General features: G+C 64.0%; 2 protein-coding genes across 2 annotated transcripts in view; one reads left to right on the plus strand and one right to left on the minus strand.

Moving 5' to 3' along the window:
• Positions 1-486: 486 nt before the first annotated feature.
• Positions 487-7,889, plus strand: TMEM91 (transmembrane protein 91). The gene is made up of 4 exons (XM_038381783.2): positions 487-596; positions 3,059-3,504; positions 4,540-4,677; positions 5,140-7,889. Exons 2-4 carry the CDS (start codon positions 3,121-3,123, stop codon positions 5,296-5,298), a joined length of 681 nt encoding a protein of 226 aa, XP_038237711.1. The 5' UTR covers positions 487-596; positions 3,059-3,120; the 3' UTR covers positions 5,299-7,889.
• A 2,323-nt stretch (positions 7,890-10,212) lies between these two features.
• EXOSC5 (exosome component 5) overlaps positions 10,213-20,619 on the minus strand; it is a 15,107-nt gene continuing 4,700 nt past the window's right edge. Inside the window, exons 2-6 of the mRNA XM_038381781.2 lie at positions 18,446-18,559; positions 16,513-16,634; positions 14,269-14,409; positions 13,380-13,469; positions 10,213-10,501 (exon numbers count right to left, since the gene is read on the minus strand). Of these exons, the coding sequence (XP_038237709.1) occupies positions 10,409-10,501; positions 13,380-13,469; positions 14,269-14,409; positions 16,513-16,634; positions 18,446-18,559 (560 nt within the window). The 3' untranslated portion in view covers positions 10,213-10,408. The remainder of the gene's footprint in view (positions 10,502-13,379; positions 13,470-14,268; positions 14,410-16,512; positions 16,635-18,445; positions 18,560-20,619) is intronic.

The raw sequence follows: 20,619 nt of genomic DNA on the forward strand, positions 1-20,619 counted from the left end.
CCCGGGCTCTGTCCTGTCCCCCCACACAGGTGCTCAGCGGGGAGACCCCGTCAGTGGTTCCTCAGGGCGATTCTTCAGCCCGGTTAATTCGCTCCCTGCATCTGCCCCCCAGCCGGGGAGAGAACCCAGGAGTCCTGGCTCCCATACCCCCCACATCTCTACATTGTCGGGGGGGGTCTCTCTGCCACGCCAGGTCTCCTAATGCTGGTAACAAAGCAGAGATATAACCCCCCAAGCGCCTCCCCCCGTTTTCCAGCCCCTCCCCGGCCCAGGCGCGTGGGAGCGAGCCCGGAGCAGGCAGCGCTTCTGGGGACCCCCAGCTCCCCACCCCTTCCGCGAACCTGCCCCCCCACCCCTCCCAGCCCCCCCGAGCCTGCCCCTTGCGGGGGGCGGGGGGAGGAGCCGGGCTGCCGCTGCATCGCGGAGCTGCTGCGGGCTCCGTGCGGGGGGCGCGGGACGTGCGGGGCCGGGGGATTTTCGCCTTTCCTGCCGCGGGGGGGCCGGGGGCCCGGAGCAGCCCCCCGGGATGGGGGCTCGGGGGGGCTGCAGAGCGGCTGGCGGGGGCCTGGCGGGCGGAGACGGGCGCTGAGGTGCCGGTAAGTGCCGGGGGTCCCGGGGGCAGAGCCGGGCAGGGGGTCCCTGGAGCCGGGCAGGGCCCCGGCGGGTGTCAATGGGGCCGGATCCCCGGCTGGGGTCAGTCGCTAGAAACCCTCTCGTTACACCAGCTGCGGATCTGGCCCAGAACTGACGCGGAAGGGGGCTGCTAAGCTCAGCAACCCCTCCCCGAATCCGAAGGGGTCCGGGGCAGAGCCGCACCCCCTGTCCCTAGCGAGGGGGGACAGATGCCAGTGCTGGGGGAGGCAGGGGGGGACAGGTGCCGGTGCTGGGGGGGAAGCTAGTCAATGTCTTTCCCAGCTGATTGCGTGGGGGGCGGGGGGTGAGAAGCCAAATCTCCTTCCTGTCCCTCCACAGGGGGCTCTGCCCCCCCCATTCACGACCTCACCTATTGCCATAGGAGCGACTAACTCGGGGGGGAATGGGGACCCCCCCAGGCAAAGTCTGGGGTCCCGCAGGGCCAAGGCTGGGCGTGGGGCCGCGATCCCAGAGCTTCGGGTGGGTTCCTTTGTTTTGTGAGTGCGGTCCGTGGGGCAGCCCCCCAGCTGGGGTCCGTCGGCCGTCCCTCCATTGGAGTCCGTGGGGCCAGGCCCCCAGCTGAGGTCAATCGGCAGTAGCTCCATTGGGGTCAGTGGGGTAGTCCCCCATCTGGGGTCCGTCAGGGTCGCCACACGCCGGAGCTCGGCCCATGTACCCAGCACACGTTGCAGACCCTGGGTCGACGCTGGGGCCCGACGTGCCCTCGCTGCGGCCCCTCTGCCCCCGTGGCCGGAGCCGGGGGCTCTGCCTGCGGGAATGAGCTGGGTCTGGCGGGGCCCCGTCGGGCTGGGATTGACCAGCCCCGGCCCACGGGCGCCAGGCAAGGGATAGGGGGGTGGGACCTCTGCTTGGGGGCAGCGCCGGGCACAGAAGCGGGGCTGGGAGCCGGTGACCAGTCTGCAGCGGAGCTGGCCCAGGGAGTGGGCGAGAAACCTGCCCCCCACCCCCCCCGGCCGCCTTCCCACGCCCCGGCGAGTGGCGCAGATTCCCGGGGCTCCCCAGCGCCGCCCGGCCCAGCCCCGAGTCCCAGCCAAAGGCCCGGAGAGCGACGGGAGCTAATGGATTCGGGCAGCTGGACTGGCTCCATGTGGACTGGGAGAGGAGTGGGGTCTGGGGGTCAGAGCAGGACTCTTGGGTTCCATTCCCAGTTTTACCACTGACTTGCACCAGGGACTCCGGCCCCTCCCTTTCCCCGCTCTGTGACTCAGTTTCCCCCTCAGTAGGCAGCAGCGGCACCAGCTTGCCTCTGGGCGGGAGGGGACTGGAGGCCAAATTCATCCCAGCGTCCGGTGCCGCTCACCTGGGCGCCAGATACCGGCCTCCCCCGCCCGCGCCCCCAGGGCTCAGCGCGTCCTTTCCTGCACCTCCGCGAGTCCTCCGCCTCCGGCCGCCCGACCCCACCGCCCGGCTGCTCCTTAGGGCCCAGCCCGCCCTCCTGCCTCCCAGAAGCGGCGGAGCAAATCGGCAGCCCGCAGCGGAAGCGAGAAGATTGGCACGAACCTGGCAGCCGGTGGGGAGGAGAAGCCCGAGCGGGGGGAGAGGGGCAGGACCTCGTGTGAAGGGGGCACGGCGGCTAGGACTTGCTCGCCCAGGGGCCCAGGACTTGCTCGCCCAGGGGCCCATCCACCCTGGTATCCCGGCTAGGGGAGAGGGAGGTTTCTGCATCCACCCAGAGCCCGGCCCACGTGGCGGATCCAGGCTCTCGGCAGGAAGGCGGGGGGGGGCTGCTGGACCTAAGGTTTGGTTTGCAGGGGGCGTCGAAGGCCCCAGTGAAATGTGCGCTCCGGGGCAGGGGCCAGCTGCCGGAGATCATGGGCCGGCTCTGCGCGCTTCGCACCGGCTGCGGATCATCCCTCGGATTTTAGGAACGAGAACAGCTTCCCTTCGCTGGGGGGGGGGCCTGCAAGCAGCCGATCTAACGCTGCGCGAAAGGAGCTCCAGCCCCCTCCAGGCAGCCGCCAGCGAAAGGCGCTGGGCCAGGCAGGGACCCACTGTTGCAACGAATGGTCTAATCTGCACCTGGGCTCCCAGGGTCAAGACCCAGCGGCTCTTTGGTTCGGCCAGTCGGCGGTTCCCCAGGTGGCAGAATAAGGCGCCAAATGTCTCTTCCTCTCCTGGAGCAGCTGGACTTTGTCCAGGCCACTGGGGTCTCTGGGAGGGGAGTGGGGTCTAGTGGTTAGTGCGGGAGGCTGGAAGCCAGGACTCCTGGGTTCCTTGGCCAGCTCTGCGAGGCCTTCCCCTTGTGTGTCAAGGGATGATGCTCCTCCCTTCCTCAAGTGCAGGAGAGAACAGCCTGGCACCACTGCCAGCGAAGGGAGCCACTCCTCTGGCTCCAGCCCGGGAGTCTCCTCTTTTTGTGCCCCTACAGGTTCATCATGTTTATCCCTTACATCTCCCCCACCAGGTGACCTGGGAGCCGAAGACCCCACCGGACCCCCTGCCGGAACAGGGATCTCCCCCCACCTCATGGAGAACATCCATGAACTACAGCACCCGCTGCTGGCGAAACCCTCCGGGGGCGCCCTGGCTGGGGAGGCACGGCGGGAACACCCCGGCTTCTTCACTGGGCCTGGCTGGAGGCACCTGCCCCCGCCACCCCCCGAGCTGGCCCAGCAGCTGCTGGACGCAGGGACCCTGCAGAGGACAGTGGAGCCACTGGGCATCCCTGAGCCGGCCCCCCACCCAGGCTCCACATGGAAGACCGGGGAGCCCCCCAGCTGGAGGAAGCAGGGGTACTGTGAGACAGCTTTCAGGGAGCTGGCCGAGCACCCCAAGAAGCTCTGCCTGGAGAAGGACATTGACACGGTCTGCTGCGAAGTGGGAGACAGAGAGCTGCTGCCTGAGTTCGAGGTGAGGGGGGGCTGGGAACCCAGGCATCCAGCCAAGCCCTGCCAGCAGCTGGAGGGCACTGGCCTGGGGGATGAATCACTAGCCACCTGCAATCGCTCTGTGAGCTCCAGGCACTGGCTCACTAGCCAGGTCAGTAAATCACTGGCCTGCAGCGGGGCTGGTCACAGTCCACACTAACCCGGAGGGTCTTTGGGGTTCCCTGCTCGCCGGGTCTGGGGAGCAGTACTGGGTTTACAATGGCATGAGTGGGGCCCCTGGGACTGATGCAGAAGCCTGGCCAGTCTCAGTCAGTTGTGGGGGGGACAGTGTGGGGGGCTTGGCTGGGCCCCTCCAGGCAAGTGGGTCCTGAGGGACCCTGACCGGGGCAGGCCCTGGCCTGGCTGATTGCGCCACTGCGGAGTCGGGGGGGGCATGTTGGCAGGGGGGCCGGGGCTGCGTGATGCGAGGGGAAGGGACAGGCTGGCAGCATGGGGCCGGGCAGGCCACTATGTGGCTGTCAACTGCTGGTTTGTAAATAGTGCCCTGACGCTGGGCTGAGCGGAGCGACCCCTTCCATACCCCATTGCCCCTGGCTGGCCCCTCACTCTGGGGACCAACCCCACCCCCCACCCCGCCATGCACCATTGCCCACATGGGGGCCCATAAATGGTTAATCTGGCCCTGCCCGGGAGCGTCCAACCAGGCCCTCACCACAGGGCTGAGCTCCGTAGCCCGGGGACCCTGCCCCGCAGCCAAGGGGCCCCAGCCTCGGGGTTCAGGGGCATCTGCAGAGCTCTGCTCCTCTGATGCAGCGGTGTGGCTGGGAGCCAGGACTCCTGGGTTCTCTCCCCAGCTCTGGGAGGGGAGCAGGGGCTAGTGGTCAGAGCAGGGGGCTGAGAGCCAGGACTCCTGGGTTCTATTCCTGGCTCAGGGTGGGGAGCGGAGGCTGGTGGTCAGAGCAGGGGGCTGGGAGCCAGGACTCCTGGGGTCAACACTGGCCGCCAGGGTAATGCACTCCCCCCAGCCCCCTGATCTGGATTCCCCCCACCCACCCAGAACGACTCCGCAAGCGACAGCGAGAGCGAGAGCGACTTTGGCCTGATGCTGCCGCAGGATCACCTGGGCCTGGCCGTGTTCTCCATGCTCTGCTGCTTCTGGCCCCTGGGCATCGCCGCCTTCCACCTGTCCCAGAAGGTGAGCGGGGCGGGGGCAGGAGCGGCCCACCTGGGAGACAAGTTTGCTGGGCCTCCACCTAGCCCCTCCCCTCCCCCATACAGTAAAATCTGGACGATTTGCATATATTATGGGAGATATTTGCATAACTTCCTCTGCCCCCCAAAAACTGGTCCAGTCCCTCGGGGGCCCCCAACCCCACACAGGGCACTGTCACAGAGCTTGCGAGGGGTCAGAAGGGGCACTGCGTGGCACGTAGGGCTTATGGGATAAGAGGATCTGGCCTGGGAATGGAGGGGGGTTCTCAGGGTATCCAGCTGTGGACTGGGGCCCAGGCTGGGGCTGGATCAAGGTACCCAGCGGGGCAGGGGGATCTAAAGCATATGGGAGGTGGGGGTATCCAGCCAGGGGTGGGGGTATCCATGGGGGAGAGGTCTCAGGGGATCCCTCCTCCCCTCACTAACCGGCTCTCCCCTCCCCCAGACCAACAAGGCCTCGGCCAAGGGCGATTTCCCGGGGGCGCGGGCGGCCTCGCGTCAGACCTTCGCGCTGGCCGTGCTCTCCATCCTGCTTGGTGTCTGCACCTACATTGGCGCCGTGGTGGCGCTCATCGCTTACCTGTCCGACAAGGGCCCCCCCTAGCACACCCAGGGGACGGACAGACGGGGGCCGGCCCAGCTGCCCCAGGCTCCCTGGACACGCCTGAGCCCAGCACCGTGGGGATGGAGGCCAGCAGAGAGATTTGGACTAGCAGTTCCCTCCCCCGCCACCAGAGACATGGGCCCGGACGCCTGGGTTCACCAGGAGCAGGGTTTGGGAGCCTGATTCGTGGTGACCGACCAGACCTACTTCCTTCCGTCCTCCTTCACTGCACCCCCAAACTGTGTCCCCATTTTGTATGTCTCCCGCCCCACAGCCTTCCGCTCAGGGTTGCGATCAGTCGGAGGGGTGCACCCCACCCAGTAAAGGCCCCATCCACTTTGCCTGCATCTGCTGGGCAGCAAGCGGTCAGCCCCCGAGGGGAGGGGAAGGGTTAATGCCCTGGGGGGGTGCTGCTTTCCCACTGCCCCCAGGGGTTGGAGGCCCATAGAGATGCAGTGGGTTATCTCCTGGAGCCAGGGTGCTGGGAGCAGGACACCTGGGTTCAATCCCCAGCTTCAGGGGAGAGAGGGCTAGTGGGTTACGGGCAGGGGAAGAGCTGGAAGCCAGGACACCTGGGTTCTATCCCTGGCTGTGGAAGGGGCATGGGGTCCTGTGGTCAGAGCAGGGGGGGTTGAGGAGCCAGGACTCCTGTGTTCTCTACCCCACTCCCTGTCTGACCTCAGCAAGTTCCTCCCCTTCTTGGTGCCTCAGTTTCTCCATCCGACCCCATGACATCCTCATGGCTGAGACAATTCATCCTCAAACGAAGCAGGATGCAGCCGCTTCCATCCTACGGCAGCCAAGTAAGCCCCCCGCGCTCTCCGCTGTGGGGGGATGTGGCCGTGGTCCTGCCCCGCTGGCCGCAGGCTCTCCCCTTGGGCCCGGAGCATCTGAGCAGCCCAGCAGCTCCACCCTGGCTTGATGGGCCCTCAGCAGCCCTGCTATGGCTTTTTCAGTGAAAGCCTTAAATGTTCCCTTGATCCCCGCTCAGGCGGAAAACTTCCCCAGGAGACGGCGTGGCTGGCTGGCTAGCTGGCTGACCGGCTCTGCTCTGATGGCAGGGACACTGCTAAGATCCACCCCAACCCGGTGCTCCCCCATCCCACTCCTCCCTCACCAGAGATCGGGGGAGAGACAGCGAAGCCCCCGCTCCGCCAGGGGAAATAGTGACTTGGTGCCGGCAGGTGCTTTCAAGAGCACGGCTGGGTGGGTTTAACGGGTCTGCTCGCACGGTACAGCAGCGCCGAGCTGCAGCAAACGGGGCCAGGCCCCCAGCGGCTGGGAATCAGCATCGCTCCTGTTGAAGTCAATGGGGCCAGGCCCCCAGCGGCTGTGAGTCAGCAACAGAAAGCAAATTAGAGCAGCTGAGCTGCGCTCAGAAGCTATTCTATGTTCACACTAGTGTCAGCGGGAGAATTTGGCCCTAAATTGGTTCAAACTGGTACCACTCCCAGGATAGCAGCCCCCCAACCCGCCCCTCTGAGGCCAGGTTTTCTAAACCCCCCACCCAACAGAAAGCTTGGGGTTAAAAACCTGTCTGCTGTGTTTGGGCCAACCCTTCCCTTCCCACTGCGACAGCCCAGCCCTAGGCCAGAGTGGGGTGCTCGGCCTGCACATGGCCCCCCCAGCGCATTTCGGGAGGCCCCTGGGCCACGCAGGGCCCCCCAGCGCATTTTGGGAGGTCCCTGGGCCACGCAGGGCTCCCCAGCGCATTTCGGGAGGCCCACGGCCTGCTTCAATATAATCTATTCACAGCCGATTCCTTAGCACTTTGTGGTCATGTTTACAGCAGTTTAGGTCACCCGAGTGCGTAAACAGCCAAGATTAGACAAAGAACCCAGCTAAATACACATGAAACAAGCAGAACTTGAAATACAAGTGCCCCCCAGCTTCTCCCCCTCCCCACTCGAGATGGCTGCATCTCAGTGCAGGGTGAGGGAATCCATGTATGAACAGCCCATGCCCCACTCCACCCCAGAGGCAGCTGCATCTAAGCATTGGGTGAGGGGTCCCTGCTTAGATGAGGGTGAGGGGTCCCCATGCCCCACCCCAGAGGTGGCAGCATCTCAGCTCCCGGAGACAGGTCCATGTATCTACAATGCTGTAGCAACTGGAAGAGCGTTAACATTCGCAGCACCCCTGAAAACGGCAGGGGGGATTGCGAGCGGAGAACTGCTCCCGACAGATTTTTCAAAGCCAGGCAGCAGATTAAGCCTGGCCCCCCCATCACCGCAGAAATTAACTGGAGTCACGCGGCTAAATCCACTGGGCAGATGTGAAATGTCATGGCCCAGCTGGCTGGGTTGTTTCAGTGCAGAGCCCCAGGGTGGGGGCCGGGCGCCAGCTTTGCTTTTCGGCCAGCCCGGGCTGAGTTCTGCTGGGCTGGGCCTGGACCACTAGTGGCTCGTGGGACCGACACCCCCACCGTGGCTGGGAAAGATGGGGCAGGGCTGCAGGGAGTCGAGCTGGGGGCTCCATTCTCAGCCTGGCAGGACAGAGGCCGGGGTCTAGCCTGAGCCCAACACCCCCCCAGTTATTAAATCATGCAGATCTCTCGCCACTGCCAGCTGGGGCTTTTCGGGGTGGTGGTGGGGTGGGAGGGTTTGCAGCAAGGTGCGAGCATAAAAAAAATAAATCACATTCACATTCAACGCAGCCAGAGTCATGTCACTGGCTGGGCCTTGAGAAGCAGGAGCACAAGGAATTGGCCATTAGGATGCAACTTCATTTTCTGCTACAGGGCCTGAGGACTGAGGGGTGGGGGTGTTCAGCAGGGTCCCCCCAGACTGCACCGAAGGGCAGCACCAGGGCTGGGAGGGTCAGGTGCATGATGTGAAAGTGGGAGGAGGTTGGAAAGGGGGCAGGCAGATGGGTTAGAGCAGGAGATGCATGGAGCTCCCAGCCCCGACAGGCAAATAAAATCATTTCATCAAAGCGATTAGGCTCGTTAACCAAAGCAGCTCCCTGGCGGAGCCAGGCAGGCTGCTGATGGAGAAGGAGCAGCAGGGGAAGAGCCCCATGATTTCAGGGGGAGGAGAATTCCCCCCCCAGAATCCAGAGGGAGCACGGCCAGGGGGTCTTGCCAGCTACCTCCCCACAGGCTGTAACAGTGCTTTACGTGTCCCCTGCTAAATACAGGGGACAGATATAGGCAGCAGCTGCTCTGGGGTGGAGCACAGCGAGGGTGCAACATGGGAACTGCAGCCGGCAGAGGAAGGAGAGGGCCCCAGGGGTCGCTTCATGGCCATCAGCAGACCAGACTGAGGGGGTGCCAGGTCCCCAAAGGATCCTCAGGGAGGAGGGAGGCTCAGTCAGGGGGGTGTCCCAGCTGATGCTGGGACCCCAAAACCAAGCTGAGTGACCAGATCCTCCATGTCACAGCAAATCCGGCCACGCTACCCTGGGATTTTTGTTCCCGCTCCAAGAGTGGGCAGAAAATGCTCATTAACAGCCTCGTTAGTGGAAACGACACCTCTCCCCCGCCAAGTGCTGGCCAACAGAGAGCACCTTGGGCTAGGACTCCGGGGTCCTGTTCCCCCCTCGCAGTGGGCTCTGGGGTTAGAGGGGGGGAATCCAGACTCCTGGCCCTACTTTGAGGAGGGGAGTGGGCTCTGGGGGGAGGATGCTGACAAACCGGAGAGGGGTCAGAGAAGAGTCAGTGGAACGACTCTGGGTTCGGAAAACCTGCCTGAGCGTGAGCCGCAGACCAGCTGAGCAGGTGACCTGATCCCATGGGGGGAACGAGCCGGGAAAGCGAGGGGGCTGCAGTCCAACGCTAGGCGCTGGCAATAGGTGGAAAAGTTTAACGGGAAGGGCAAGGAACCAGGGAACCACTCGCCAGTGGGGGCTGGTTTTTCTCCTTCGAACGAGTTTCTTGGGGGCCGCCCCAGGGCAGACAGGATCACCCCACCCCAGCTGGCCTGGGCCCTGCTCCCGGTGGGGGAGAGATCAGAGCACAGAAGAGGGACTTGGGATCCCAGGGCGCAGGCAGGCAGGAGTCTCCCCAGACCCTAAGGGGCGCTCCGGCCAAGGGGATTCGGAGCAGGCTGCGGATAGGGCAGAGGGGAAACGCCACAGAGCGGGAAGGGGGAACGAAGGAGGGGAGAAAGGAGGACACAGGGAAAGAATGAATGTGTCACCTACTTTCACCCCGGGGCACAGCAGTGCTTGGCTGCAGCCGTCGAGCTGGGCTCAGGCAGGTGGGTTTGGCCCTGGTCCGGGGTGCGAGAAGGGGCGGGGGCCGGAGCCAAGAAGGGTAAATAAAAAAGAACAAGCCAATGAAAGGAGAGAGAGAAATCAGCCCCGCGAGTCACTGACATTTCCTGCCTGGGTTTACACTGGATTTCCCCTGCAAATCTGCCCCGACCCGAATCCCCTGACGGTTTAACCCTCGTCAACCAGCCCGCAGTCCACACTGGGCAGGGGCTTTGGCCAACAAGGCCCTGCCCTCCCCAAATCCTTGTCCCAGTACACAAGGGATTAACCATGGGGGGAGCACTGTGGGCCGGGGCTTGCCCTGACCCAGCTTGTTGACAGATGGGCTGAAACACCCGGGTGTGGAGGGGTACAGATGTCTGCCCACCGGGCCCTGCCAGGCGAGAGCTTCCCTGCAGCAGGGCCAGGTGGAGATTGGCACTGGGAGGGGAGACCAGCACCCACACCAGGCCTCAGTTTCCCCCCCGTCACATCCACAATATGGCAGCCGGGGCTCCGTGGACCGGGCAGCTCGAGGTGCGCCGGGACAAAGTGCTCAGAATTTGGCTGCCAGCTCCGGCTCCACTGGAGGGAAAAGGAAAAGCCAGGAGGCAGGGAGATCCCTGCAGAACAGCAGTGGGCCTGGGGGGGAAATCGCAAGGGCAAGGGACACGCTCCCATCCCACACACGGCGCAGGCGGCTGGCTGGACAGACGGACAGACAGACGGACGGGGGGATGCCCTCTTTATAATGGGCCCTGATGCACAGAGTTCATCGCGGCAAACGCTGGGTTTGGGGTGATCTGGACGTAGCCTGTGCGCGACGGGCAGGAGCCGGGAGAGCGGTTTCACGGGCTGGATGCACCGACGGGGTCCCCTCTCGGCAGGGATCCGGGGCCCGGCTGGGGGCCAAGCCTCACGTCTTGGAGTATTTTCTGCGGATGGAGTCCCGGTAGAACTGGAAGATGGCACCGCTGGCTCGCTGGGCGGCTGCGATGCACTGCTGCAGCTGGGGAGGAGCAGGAGACGGGCGGTTAGAGCGGGGGGCCACCCCAGAGACAGGCTCCCACAGCAGGTGCTGGGCTTGTTCTGTCCCCAGGGGCTCCCAACACCTGCCCCCCCACCCAGGCTGGGGCTGCAGAGGACAAGGCTCTTCGCTCTGCCGGGACCTCATGGGACAGTTGCGCCGACCAACCTGCCCCGAGAGGCCTGGGGGGGGGGCCCCTGATTCCCTGTCCCCAGGAAGGGGGGGCCTGATCCCCTTCACCCTCCCTGTAATTCATGAGGGGAACCCCCCCATGCCCTCCCTCCGGGCCAGGACCCCCACACTCCCCACCCTGGCCAGAAGTGCGGGGGGAGTGAGATGGGAGGAGAGCCGCCATCCCAGCAGCCTACCTCCCGTCGCCATAGCAACCAGGATGGGGCAGTGATTCCCCTTCAATTGTTCAAAGCTGCCCCACACCCAGGAGGGGAACTCTTCGCTCCCAGCCCCCCGGCACCCTCTTCCTGCAGGCAGCCCACCCCAGCTCCCTTGCTCCGCAGTGCACAGGAGGGGAGAAAACAGCCCGGGGATCCCAGGGGTCGCTGCCCACCGGCCCCTCAGAGGGCAATGGAAGGGTCTGACAAGCCCTCGACTGGGGCTCAGAACCACCCCCTCAGCCCCACATGGGAGTTGAGAGGATCCGACAGGCCCCCCACCCACCCGGCCCTCAGCGGCTCTGCCCCCAGCGCCAGCCGCCCGGGAGCAATTGGGAAACCAGACGCGGCTGAAAGGGCCTGAAATTCTGCCCCTGGGCAACAGCTGGGCACAGGCCAGCCCCAAGCAAAGTGCCACAGCGACTCCCCGCCCCGCTCTGCTGGTGCCCCTCACTCCCGACCCGCAGCCCCTGCTAACCCAGCCCTGGGCTCCCCCGCAGCTCTGTTGGTGCCCCTCACTCCCGACCCCAGGAAGCAGATTTCACAGGGTCTGGAGGGAAACAGATTTGCTAGGGAAGCTGGAGTGCAGCGCTCTCGCCGTCCGATCCCCTGCCAGGGCACTGAAGGGTTAAGAGCCAGCCAGCGAATGGCCCCCCCCCATTGCTCTGCCCCCGCAGTGATCAGTCCCCCACGCAGGCAGGGCTGAGATCCGGCTCCCCCGCAGCAGCGAGGCTCTGAACGTCAAGTCAATTACCTCGCTGCAGCGGGCGCAGCCCCCAGGCTGGGCAGGGAACGGATCGACAGCGGCTGGGACAGCCAGAGACCTGGGGTGTGTGTGTATGCCGGGAGGAGACACGCGCGCACGCACGCACACCCCCCCCCCAAGGGGCAACAGGCGCACAGATCCACAGCTACACACTGTGATGTGCATCCACTGGGCCAACGCAAGCACACATACCACAGCAATGCACACACAGCCACAACCATGCACTGGAAAGCAATGGGGGTATAACGTGGCAATGCGTGCACATAGAATCACAACCACGCACACTACAGCAACAATTGTGCACTGCAAAGCAATGGGCACATGCACACACACACACACACACACACACACACACACACACACTACAGCAACACACACACTGTTACAACCGTGAACTGGCAAGTAATGGGGGCACAACACGGCAATGAGTGTGCACAGAACACAACCACACACACCACAGCAACACACGTGCACACACTACAGCGACGCACACACAGCCACAACCGTGCACTACAAAGCAATGGGCACACAACACAGCAATGAGTGTACACACAGAATCACAACCACGCACTGTAAAGCAATGTGCACACACATACACACTACAGTAACACACACACAGACACACCGTAAAGCAATGTGCGCACACACACACTCTAGAACAATACACACACAGACACAGCCGTGCACTGGAAAGCAATGTGCACAGCGGCAATGCATGATCACAACCACACACTATACACGCACTCGAGTGCCACCCCCCCCCCGGGGGGCAGAGACCAGCCACAGCAGTGCGCTCCGGCCATACCCCCTATGCCAGCACAGGGGATGCAGTGCAGGCTCCATGCACGGGGGATTCTCCGGGGGGCTTCCCACCCCCCTCAGATCCTGCATGCTGCCAGGATGGTCTCAGCCCCTGTGAGCACGTTGAGATCCCCGAAGTGAGGGCACCGTGGGGCGAAGGCAGGGCCCAGCCGGAGACCCACCAGCGAACACTGAGCAGCTGCTGCGGCCGGATGTGCCAGGGTGTTGAAGTGACCCCTCGTGGGTACGGAGCGGAGCCATGGCGCTCGGGACCCCCACCCGCACCGAAGCGGCAGGACCCCTTGGCGGCCCCTCCCCCCAAGGGTTTTCAAGCAGCCAAACAGAATTGGGATTCAGCCCAGGCTGGCTGCTCGGCCTGGCAGAACCGTTTGTCTGGGGCAGCCAAGAACACATTGGCGCTCCCGCCCATTCCCCAGCAACGGGCCGGTCCAGAATACTAACGGCCTGCCCTAGCCAGATCGGGGCCCTTCCTCCCTCCCACCCCTGCCTCAGTGGCACCCCGTTTCTTGTCTCACTCCGGGTCACTGCAGGGCGTGGCCCCCCCATAATCCCAGCAGCTCCGGGCCCTGCTGAGTTAAGCGACATCCCGGAGCCCCAGTTCCCGGCCACGGAGCCGCACCCCAAACCCAGCCCTGCTGCCAGCAGATCCATCTGCACCTGGCAGGGATAGAACAGAGTTCCTGGTTCGATGGGCAAGAGACACCCCTCCGTGAGATCTCCGAGTCTGATCCAACCCCTCCACTCCCCGCTCCCATGGGTTTGGGCTGCACAAGACTCCACCAGCAAACCGGTGAGTGTGCGCCAGCCACCGACCCACAGTATGTCCCAAGCTGGGTTTGCCCCCGCGCCTGGCGTCCCAGCCGCCTGGCCACGCCCTGCTCACCTCCTCCACCGAGCAGGCCCCCTTGGTGGTGGACATGAGCACCTGCCGCTCCACGCTGCTGATGGCGAAGGTCATCACGGCCCGAGCCTCCTGCAAGGGAAGGGGGAGAGCGTGAGCTGCCCACCCATGTCGGAGTCTTCCCTGTTCATCCCAGAACCCTCGCAGGCCAGGCTCCCGCCTCTGTGGTCCCGGCCTGCCAGAGCTTTGCTAACAGACCCCAGCCTGACGCAGAACACACAACTCCCCTCTTGTCAGACACGTGTTAGCCAGGCAGCCTGCTCGCGCCGTCATCCAGTGGTGGAGAGTTCCACAGGTCACACCGACTGCCCCCATGAAGTGGGATTATTTTGACTTCACTGTTTTTGCTCCCAGAGGTCACAACCTCACATTTTGCCTCAGTTTCACCTATTTCTGAGTCCCAGGCCCCTGGCTGCTCTAACCACTAGACCCCCTCTCCACTCCCAAAGCCAGAGAAAAGTCTTGGCTCCCATTCTCACTGCTAGACCCCACTCTCGGTACACATGGAGCAGATGAGGCCTGTGCGGGGAGGGAGGGAGCACTGATTCCTGCCACCAGGCAGGAGGGGCAGAGGCTGGCAACATTTACGAACCATTAAGAGCATTCAGGCTTGGAGGAGCAGAGGCAGCTCAGATCCACGCTCCAGGGCACCTGTCAGCACAGGGTCAGGAAGGAAACCCCTCCCCCCCGATTGTGCTGGGTGCGACACAGACCCTCCCACCCATTGTGCAAGACATGGCACAGACACCCCGCCCACAATCAGGGGCCCCCTTGTGCTGGGTGCTGCTTCTAGTCCCGTGGGGACACCGTGGCACTAAACCCAGACACCTCTGGGGCACAGCCGCCTGGCCCTGGGCGGTCCCACACCCACCTTCTCCTGCTTGGCCGTGGGGTCAAGGCCGATGGTCCCAGTGGCGTCCAGGGTGCACGTCACCCCACAGAAGAGAGACTTCATGGGCAGGCCAGCGTCCATTAGCCCCATGCAGGCTGCGTTCAGGCAGCAGGCCAGCAGCTGAGTACCGGGTCAAGGAAAAGCTGGCAGCTAATTAACAGGGAGGGGTGCTGTAGGCCATCCTCGCTAACAGCCCCAGCAGCGCTGACCCCAGCTCTTGGCCGCTGCGTGCTACACGGAGGTAAACCACCACTCATTTCTTCAGAGGGGCCACAAGTCCCTATTTCAGCACACGCAGAGCTTGCCTCAGCCGGAAAGCGCACCTGAATCTGCAGGGTCTGGAGGATGGGGGGGCCGCAGGGGGCTGAGAGCCAGGACTCTTGGGTTCTATCCCCAGCTCAGGGAGGGGAGTCTAGTGGTTAGAGCGGGGGGGCTGGGAGTCTGGACTCCTGGGTTCTATCCCCGGCTCTGCCACAGACTTGCGTGACCCTGAGCAAGCCACTTGCTCTCTCCGTGCCGCAGTTTCCACACCTGAGTGGCTGTGCAGGGGGTGCTGCCTATGGCGGGTGTTCACTTGGAGGAGCCTAGCCCCAGAGCCGTCAGGCTGGCGCCCGTCACCAGAGCAAAGCACCGTCTCCAGCTATAATGGGCATGCCGCAGGTGTTTTCAACAGCAATTCAATTCCCCTTTAAAGAGGGCAGCCTAGTAACACTTGGTTTCCCCGGGGCACCGCACGGCTTCAAACACTCCACAATCGGCCTCCCTCCCGGAGCACAACAGAACCCAGGATTCCTGCCCCCCAGTCCCTGCCTGCCCCAACCTCAAGACCCCACCCCTCGCCGGAGCTGGGAAGAGAACCCAGGAGTCCTGACTCCCTGAATGGGGCCTGAGGGCTCCAACATTTCACTGGACATGTGGAGCCCATCAAGCCCGTAACCGACCAGCTCCTGCCCATAAGTAACCCACCCCCGGCCTCCCTGGGGTCTGGCTCCCCCTCCAGGGGCCCAACCGGCGTGGCAGCTGCAGGAGCATCTGGGGGCGCGCCATGGACTAGCCCCCCATGGCGCTAGCTATTGTTCACTTACTAGGTGTATTATGGTAGTACTCTGGGGTCCTGACCCAGCCCTGGCTTTGCTAGGCACTACCATAATACACCTAATAAGTGAGCAGTCCCAAGCTGGAGCTCCAGTTATGGACCAGGCCCCCACTGTGCGAAGGTCTGCACATTTATTAGGTGCATTACAGTAGGGCCAGGACCCTAAGACACTACCATAATGCACCTAATAGATGTACAGCGCCCAAAACACTGGAGTTCTGGAGTGGTCCATTTTGGGCTCCTACATGCTACCATAATACACCGAAGAAACGCACAGTGCCTAGCTATGGTTCATAACTTACCATAATACACCTAACACAAACACAGCACCTAGCACAATGGAGTACTAGGGGTCTTGAGGTAGCACGTAGGGGCCCCCCCGCCCGGAGCAGGACCCCGCCGGGCGGTTGTTGCCGGTGGAAAGGCTCTGGCAGGGTCCCACGCCCTTCCTGCCAGCGCTAATCCTCCCCGGGGATTTGGCTCAGTGAAAAGCGAGAGCCATTCCCGGCAAGGCCGAATTAAGTCATCACTCCTGCCTCTATTCAGATGGAATCTGACACCCCTGCCTGCCACTAATCCCCACGCCTGGCTCACACCCCAGAGCTGGAGACCTTGTCACTTCGCACCCGCATCACACGCCATCATTAAATTCCTCCAGCGCCCTGGGAAGGCTCTGCTGCCCCGCCCGCTCTGCAGCCAAGCCTGTCCCAGCAGCCCAGGTGGACACCAGGTTCCTCTGCTCTCACTGACAGAGGACTGGGCTAGCAGGGGGCTGTGGATCGGGAGTGAGAGGCACCGGCAGAGCTGGGGGGAGCCCAGGGTTGGGCGAGCAGGGGGCTGCGGGTCGGGACTGAGGGGCACCAGCAGAGCCATGTGTGGGGACCCCAGGCTGCCATTCCCCCTTTGAATCTCCAGGCTGGTTTCAGTGTAACGGGAAGGCTGCAGCCCCGGGCCCGATAGGAGACCAACCTTCCCTGGCGCACTGGGGCGCACCCCCAGGACGGCCACTGCCGCAGCACTGCTGCCACCTAGAGGCTACAGCCAGTAGTTCCCGTAGGGCTCGGGCCGGAAGAGCAGGAGGGCACCCGCTGGAGAGCGCCCCTGGCTGTGCTGCCTGTGAAGGATACTGAGCCCGCGTCGCTGATCACCTGCAGCACAATGGTGATGGAGGTCCGGGGGTGCAGGGTGCCCAGGAGAGTCGCCTCACACGTCTTCCTGATCAGCTGCTCCCGGTTCTTCTCAAAGACACCTGGGGGAAGGAGAGAGGGGGGCCAGGCTGAGCCAGGGATGGGCACACCAGGAGCTGGACAAAGCCCCCCAGCAACCCTCCGCCCCCACAAAACCAGCTCCTCTTCAGCTCCGTGCTCTCCCCCATGAGCCGTCTGCCTGATTAGCCTGTATGACGCCAGCGCACAGATGTCCCAATGCAGACTGCACCCCCGACATGCCAGGCACTGCCCCAAAGCCCTCCAGCTGAGATCTGGGCCCCTCACCATGCCGGGTGCTGCCCCACAACCATCCCATCCCCCGCCCAAGATCGGGGAGGCCCCCATCCTTCCAGGTGCTGCAGACAGCTTAAGCCCTAAATAAACAGGACAAATGGAAGGAGAAGGGACTTGGACAAGTCAGACAGGGAGCCTGGAGCAGGGCAGGGTCCTGACTTCCAGTCTAGAGCCTTACTCACAAGGCCAGTCCCTTCCACGCATGCACAGAGCTTGCTTCAGTTTCGCCATCTGAAAAGTGGGGGAGAATTCTCCCCCCTTTATCTTGTGTACTGAGAGAGAGTCCTGCCCTGGCGACGTTACACCCAACCCCACGCTCGCCGGGCAGCTCTGGCTACACAAGGCTGTTTCTCCAGCAAGAGTCAGTGCGACAAAGCTGAGAAATGTCACCAGTTCAGCAGAGGAAAACCCTCCCTTTGTTTCTTAATTTAATTATTTGCCCCTGGGAATCTGACAGCTTAAAAAAAGCAGCCTTCCGAGATCCAGAAAGTGGGAGAGATGCTAACAGTTTGTGGGGCAGGGCTCCAGGGGGCCGACCCGATGAGTCCCAGGGGCAGGGGAGAGCCTGCCCGGGGTTAACACCCCCATTGTGGCACAATCCAGACAGGAGGGGAGTGTTTAGGAGGTTACATGACTTTATGTCAAGCTATTGACGGACAGATAATACCCCCTCCACACCCCCTCTTCGTCCGTCCCTCCACACACCCCTGCACAGATCCCTCCGTTCATTCCCTCCACTGCACAGGTCTCCCCCATCCATGCATGGGTCTTATCTGGCCACCCTCCCGTAGCAGGTCAGCACCTCACAATCCTCAGTGTATTTACACACACACACATCCCTGGCAGGGCAATGCTGTTAACCCATTGTACGCATGAGGCACCGACCTGCAGCGACTTGACCAAACCCGTGGCAGAGCAGAGACTCGACCCAAGGTCCGTCCAACCCTCCGCCCGCCGTGGAGACGGCGCAACCCGAGCTGCAGCACCGTGATCTGTATCCCAACGGGAAGCGCGTCCCGATTCACTAGAGGGCGACGGGCTCCAAAAAGACGGCACAACCCCGCTCCCACACCTTGTAAATCCCCGCTGGGCTCAGGGACAAGGCCACGCGCAGCCATTTCCCCTCACGGGGTCTCAACGGGGACCGCTCGGGGCCGCTCAGACGCACCATATGATCGGAGCTCACGGAAGCTGGAGCCGGATGTGCCGGGGGGCGGGATCGGATCGTGGCAGAATTGCTCCGCGAGACCTAAGATCTGTACGCTGCTTTGTCATGGCAGAGCGGCACGGATTGTCATGGTGGGGCTGCTGGCGAGCCCCGTACTCAGTATGCTAATAAAATTCTCGTTATTGTAGGGTTCATTTTAAACATTGCGTAAACAGCAGGGTGGAGGGGGGGTTGAAGGATATAGCGATTTGTTTTGTTTTTAAATAGCCTCCAAGCTTTTGTTCGAGGCGTAATCCTGGCCACCGCCCGTGAGGCCCCCAACCCCAGCCAGTGCCCCCCTTTATCACTGACAATGCCCACGGAGGGCGCTCCCCACCCCCCATCACTTACCCGGGAGCCCCACTTTGGGTTTGAGCAGCACTTCCACCGTGGCCTTGTCGTACAGCTCCTTGCTGACTTTCACCTCCGCGGGGCCGTACAAGCCGGCGAGGACCGAGGTGTCCCCTAAGAGGAGAGGCGAGAGCCAGGTCAGACACGGCCCCTGAGCTTCCCCCAGCTTCTGCCCCGGGGAGCGGAGCCAGGACAGGAATCGCAAGCCCATGGCGGGGGGTGGGCTCTGGAGCGCTTGCCCCAGGCTCCCAAGAAGGGGGTCCCCTAACTCAGCCGATGGCAAACGCCCCCCTGAGTTCTGTCTGGGATGGGGGAGGCATCTCCAACAGCCCCTGCTGGCCAGGCAATGAGAGATTTGGGACCATGGGGGGCTTCCAGAGGAGACACCCCCCAGACGGGGGAATTGGGGAGCCCTCCCTCTACCTGCGGACGGGGTGGGAAGGGGAGACTAGCGGCTCCCTTTGGGGGAGACAAACCCCCAATTTGTTAGTCTCTAAGGTGCCACAAGTACTCCTTTTCTTTTTGCCACTACCCACAGGGTCCCTGGGCCGGGGGAAGAAGAAGTGGGTTTAGAAAGAGCCCTTGGGGTGGAGGAGGGCAGGGTCCCTGGGGAGCCCCAAGGAATGAATGGATGAGAGGACCAGCGGGGTGTGGGGGGAGGGGATGGGAATAAGGAGCAGCCCGTGTAGGGGCCCAGGGGACCTCCAGGGAGTGAGGTGCTGAGGGATCGGGGTGCTGGGGACAGTGGCCGAGGGGCAGGGGCAGGTTCCAGGGGGGCAGTCCTTGGGAGAGGCGGGGGGGCCGTATCGGAGCTGGGGAGCCAGCAGGGGGTGATGGGGGGCTAGGGGGTTGGTACGGGCACTGGAGGGGTGGGTCCAGGGGGGCAATGTGGGGCCGAGAGGGTACCGGGGGGGTGTGGGGCACAGTACCAGGAGGAAGGAGGGAGTAGGAGTGACTAGGAGGCATTACAGGGGGGTATCGGGTTGGAGGGAGGAGTCTGGGGGGTGCTGGGGAGGCAGTCCCGGGTTGAGGGGGTCCCGGGGGGATAGTCCCGGGTCAGTACCAGGGAAGGGGAAATAAGGGTGATGAGGGGAGGTCCCGGGGGGGCGCTGGGGGGCAGTCCTGGGCAAGTGGGGAATAGGGGTGACTGGGGGCAGGAGAGAAGTACTGGGGGGAAGGGTGATGAGGGTCCCGGGGGGCAGTCCCAGGCTGGGGGGGGCCTGGGGGAGGTACCGGGAAAGGGGAGAATAGGGGTGATGGGGGGATGTGGGGGGAATAGGGGTGACAGAGGGGTCCCAGGGGCATAGGGGTGATGGGGAGTCCCGGGCCGGGGGGGAATAGGGGTGACACGGGGGGTCACGGGACGGGGGGGAATAGGGGTGACACGGGGGGTCCCGGGCCCGGGGGGGAATAGGGGTGACACGGGGGGTCCGGGGGGCATGGGGTGACGGGGGGTCCCGGGCTGGGGGCATAGGGGTGACACCGGGGGGGGCCCGGGGGCATAGGGGTGACACGGGGGGGGCCCGGGCGGGGAATAGGGGTGACACGGGGGGGGTCCGGGCCCGGGGGGGGAATAGGGGTGACACGGGGGGGGTCCGGGCCCGGGGGGGGGAATAGGGGTGACACCGGAGGGCCCGGGCGGGGGAATAGGGGTGACACGGGGGGGGCCCGGGCCGGGGGGGGGAATAGGGGTGACACGGGCGGGAATAGGGGTGACACGGGGGGGGCCGGGCCCGGGGGGGGAATAGGGGTGACACGGGCGGGAATAGGGGTGACACGGGGGGGCCCGGGCCGGGGGGGGGAATAGGGGTGACACGGGCGGGGCCCGGGCCCGGGGGGGGAATAGGGGTGACACGGGCGGGAATAGGGGTGACACGGGGGGGCCGGGCCCGGGGGGGGGAATATGGGTGACACGGGGGGGAATAGGGGGGGAATAGGGGTGACACGGGGGGGCCCGGGCCCGGGGGGGAATAGGGGTGACACGTGGGGGAATAGGGGTGACACGGGGGGGCCGGGCCCGGGGGGGGAATAGGGGTGACACGGGGGGGAATAGGGGTGACACGGGGGGGGCCCGGGCCCGGGGGGGAATAGGGGTGACACGGGGGGAATAGGGGGGGAATAGGGGTAACACGGGGGGGGGGCCGGGCCCGGGGGGAGAATAGGGGTGACACAGG

This window comes from Dermochelys coriacea, chromosome 23, assembly GCF_009764565.3.
Source record: "Dermochelys coriacea isolate rDerCor1 chromosome 23, rDerCor1.pri.v4, whole genome shotgun sequence".
NCBI lineage: Eukaryota > Metazoa > Chordata > Testudines > Dermochelyidae > Dermochelys > Dermochelys coriacea.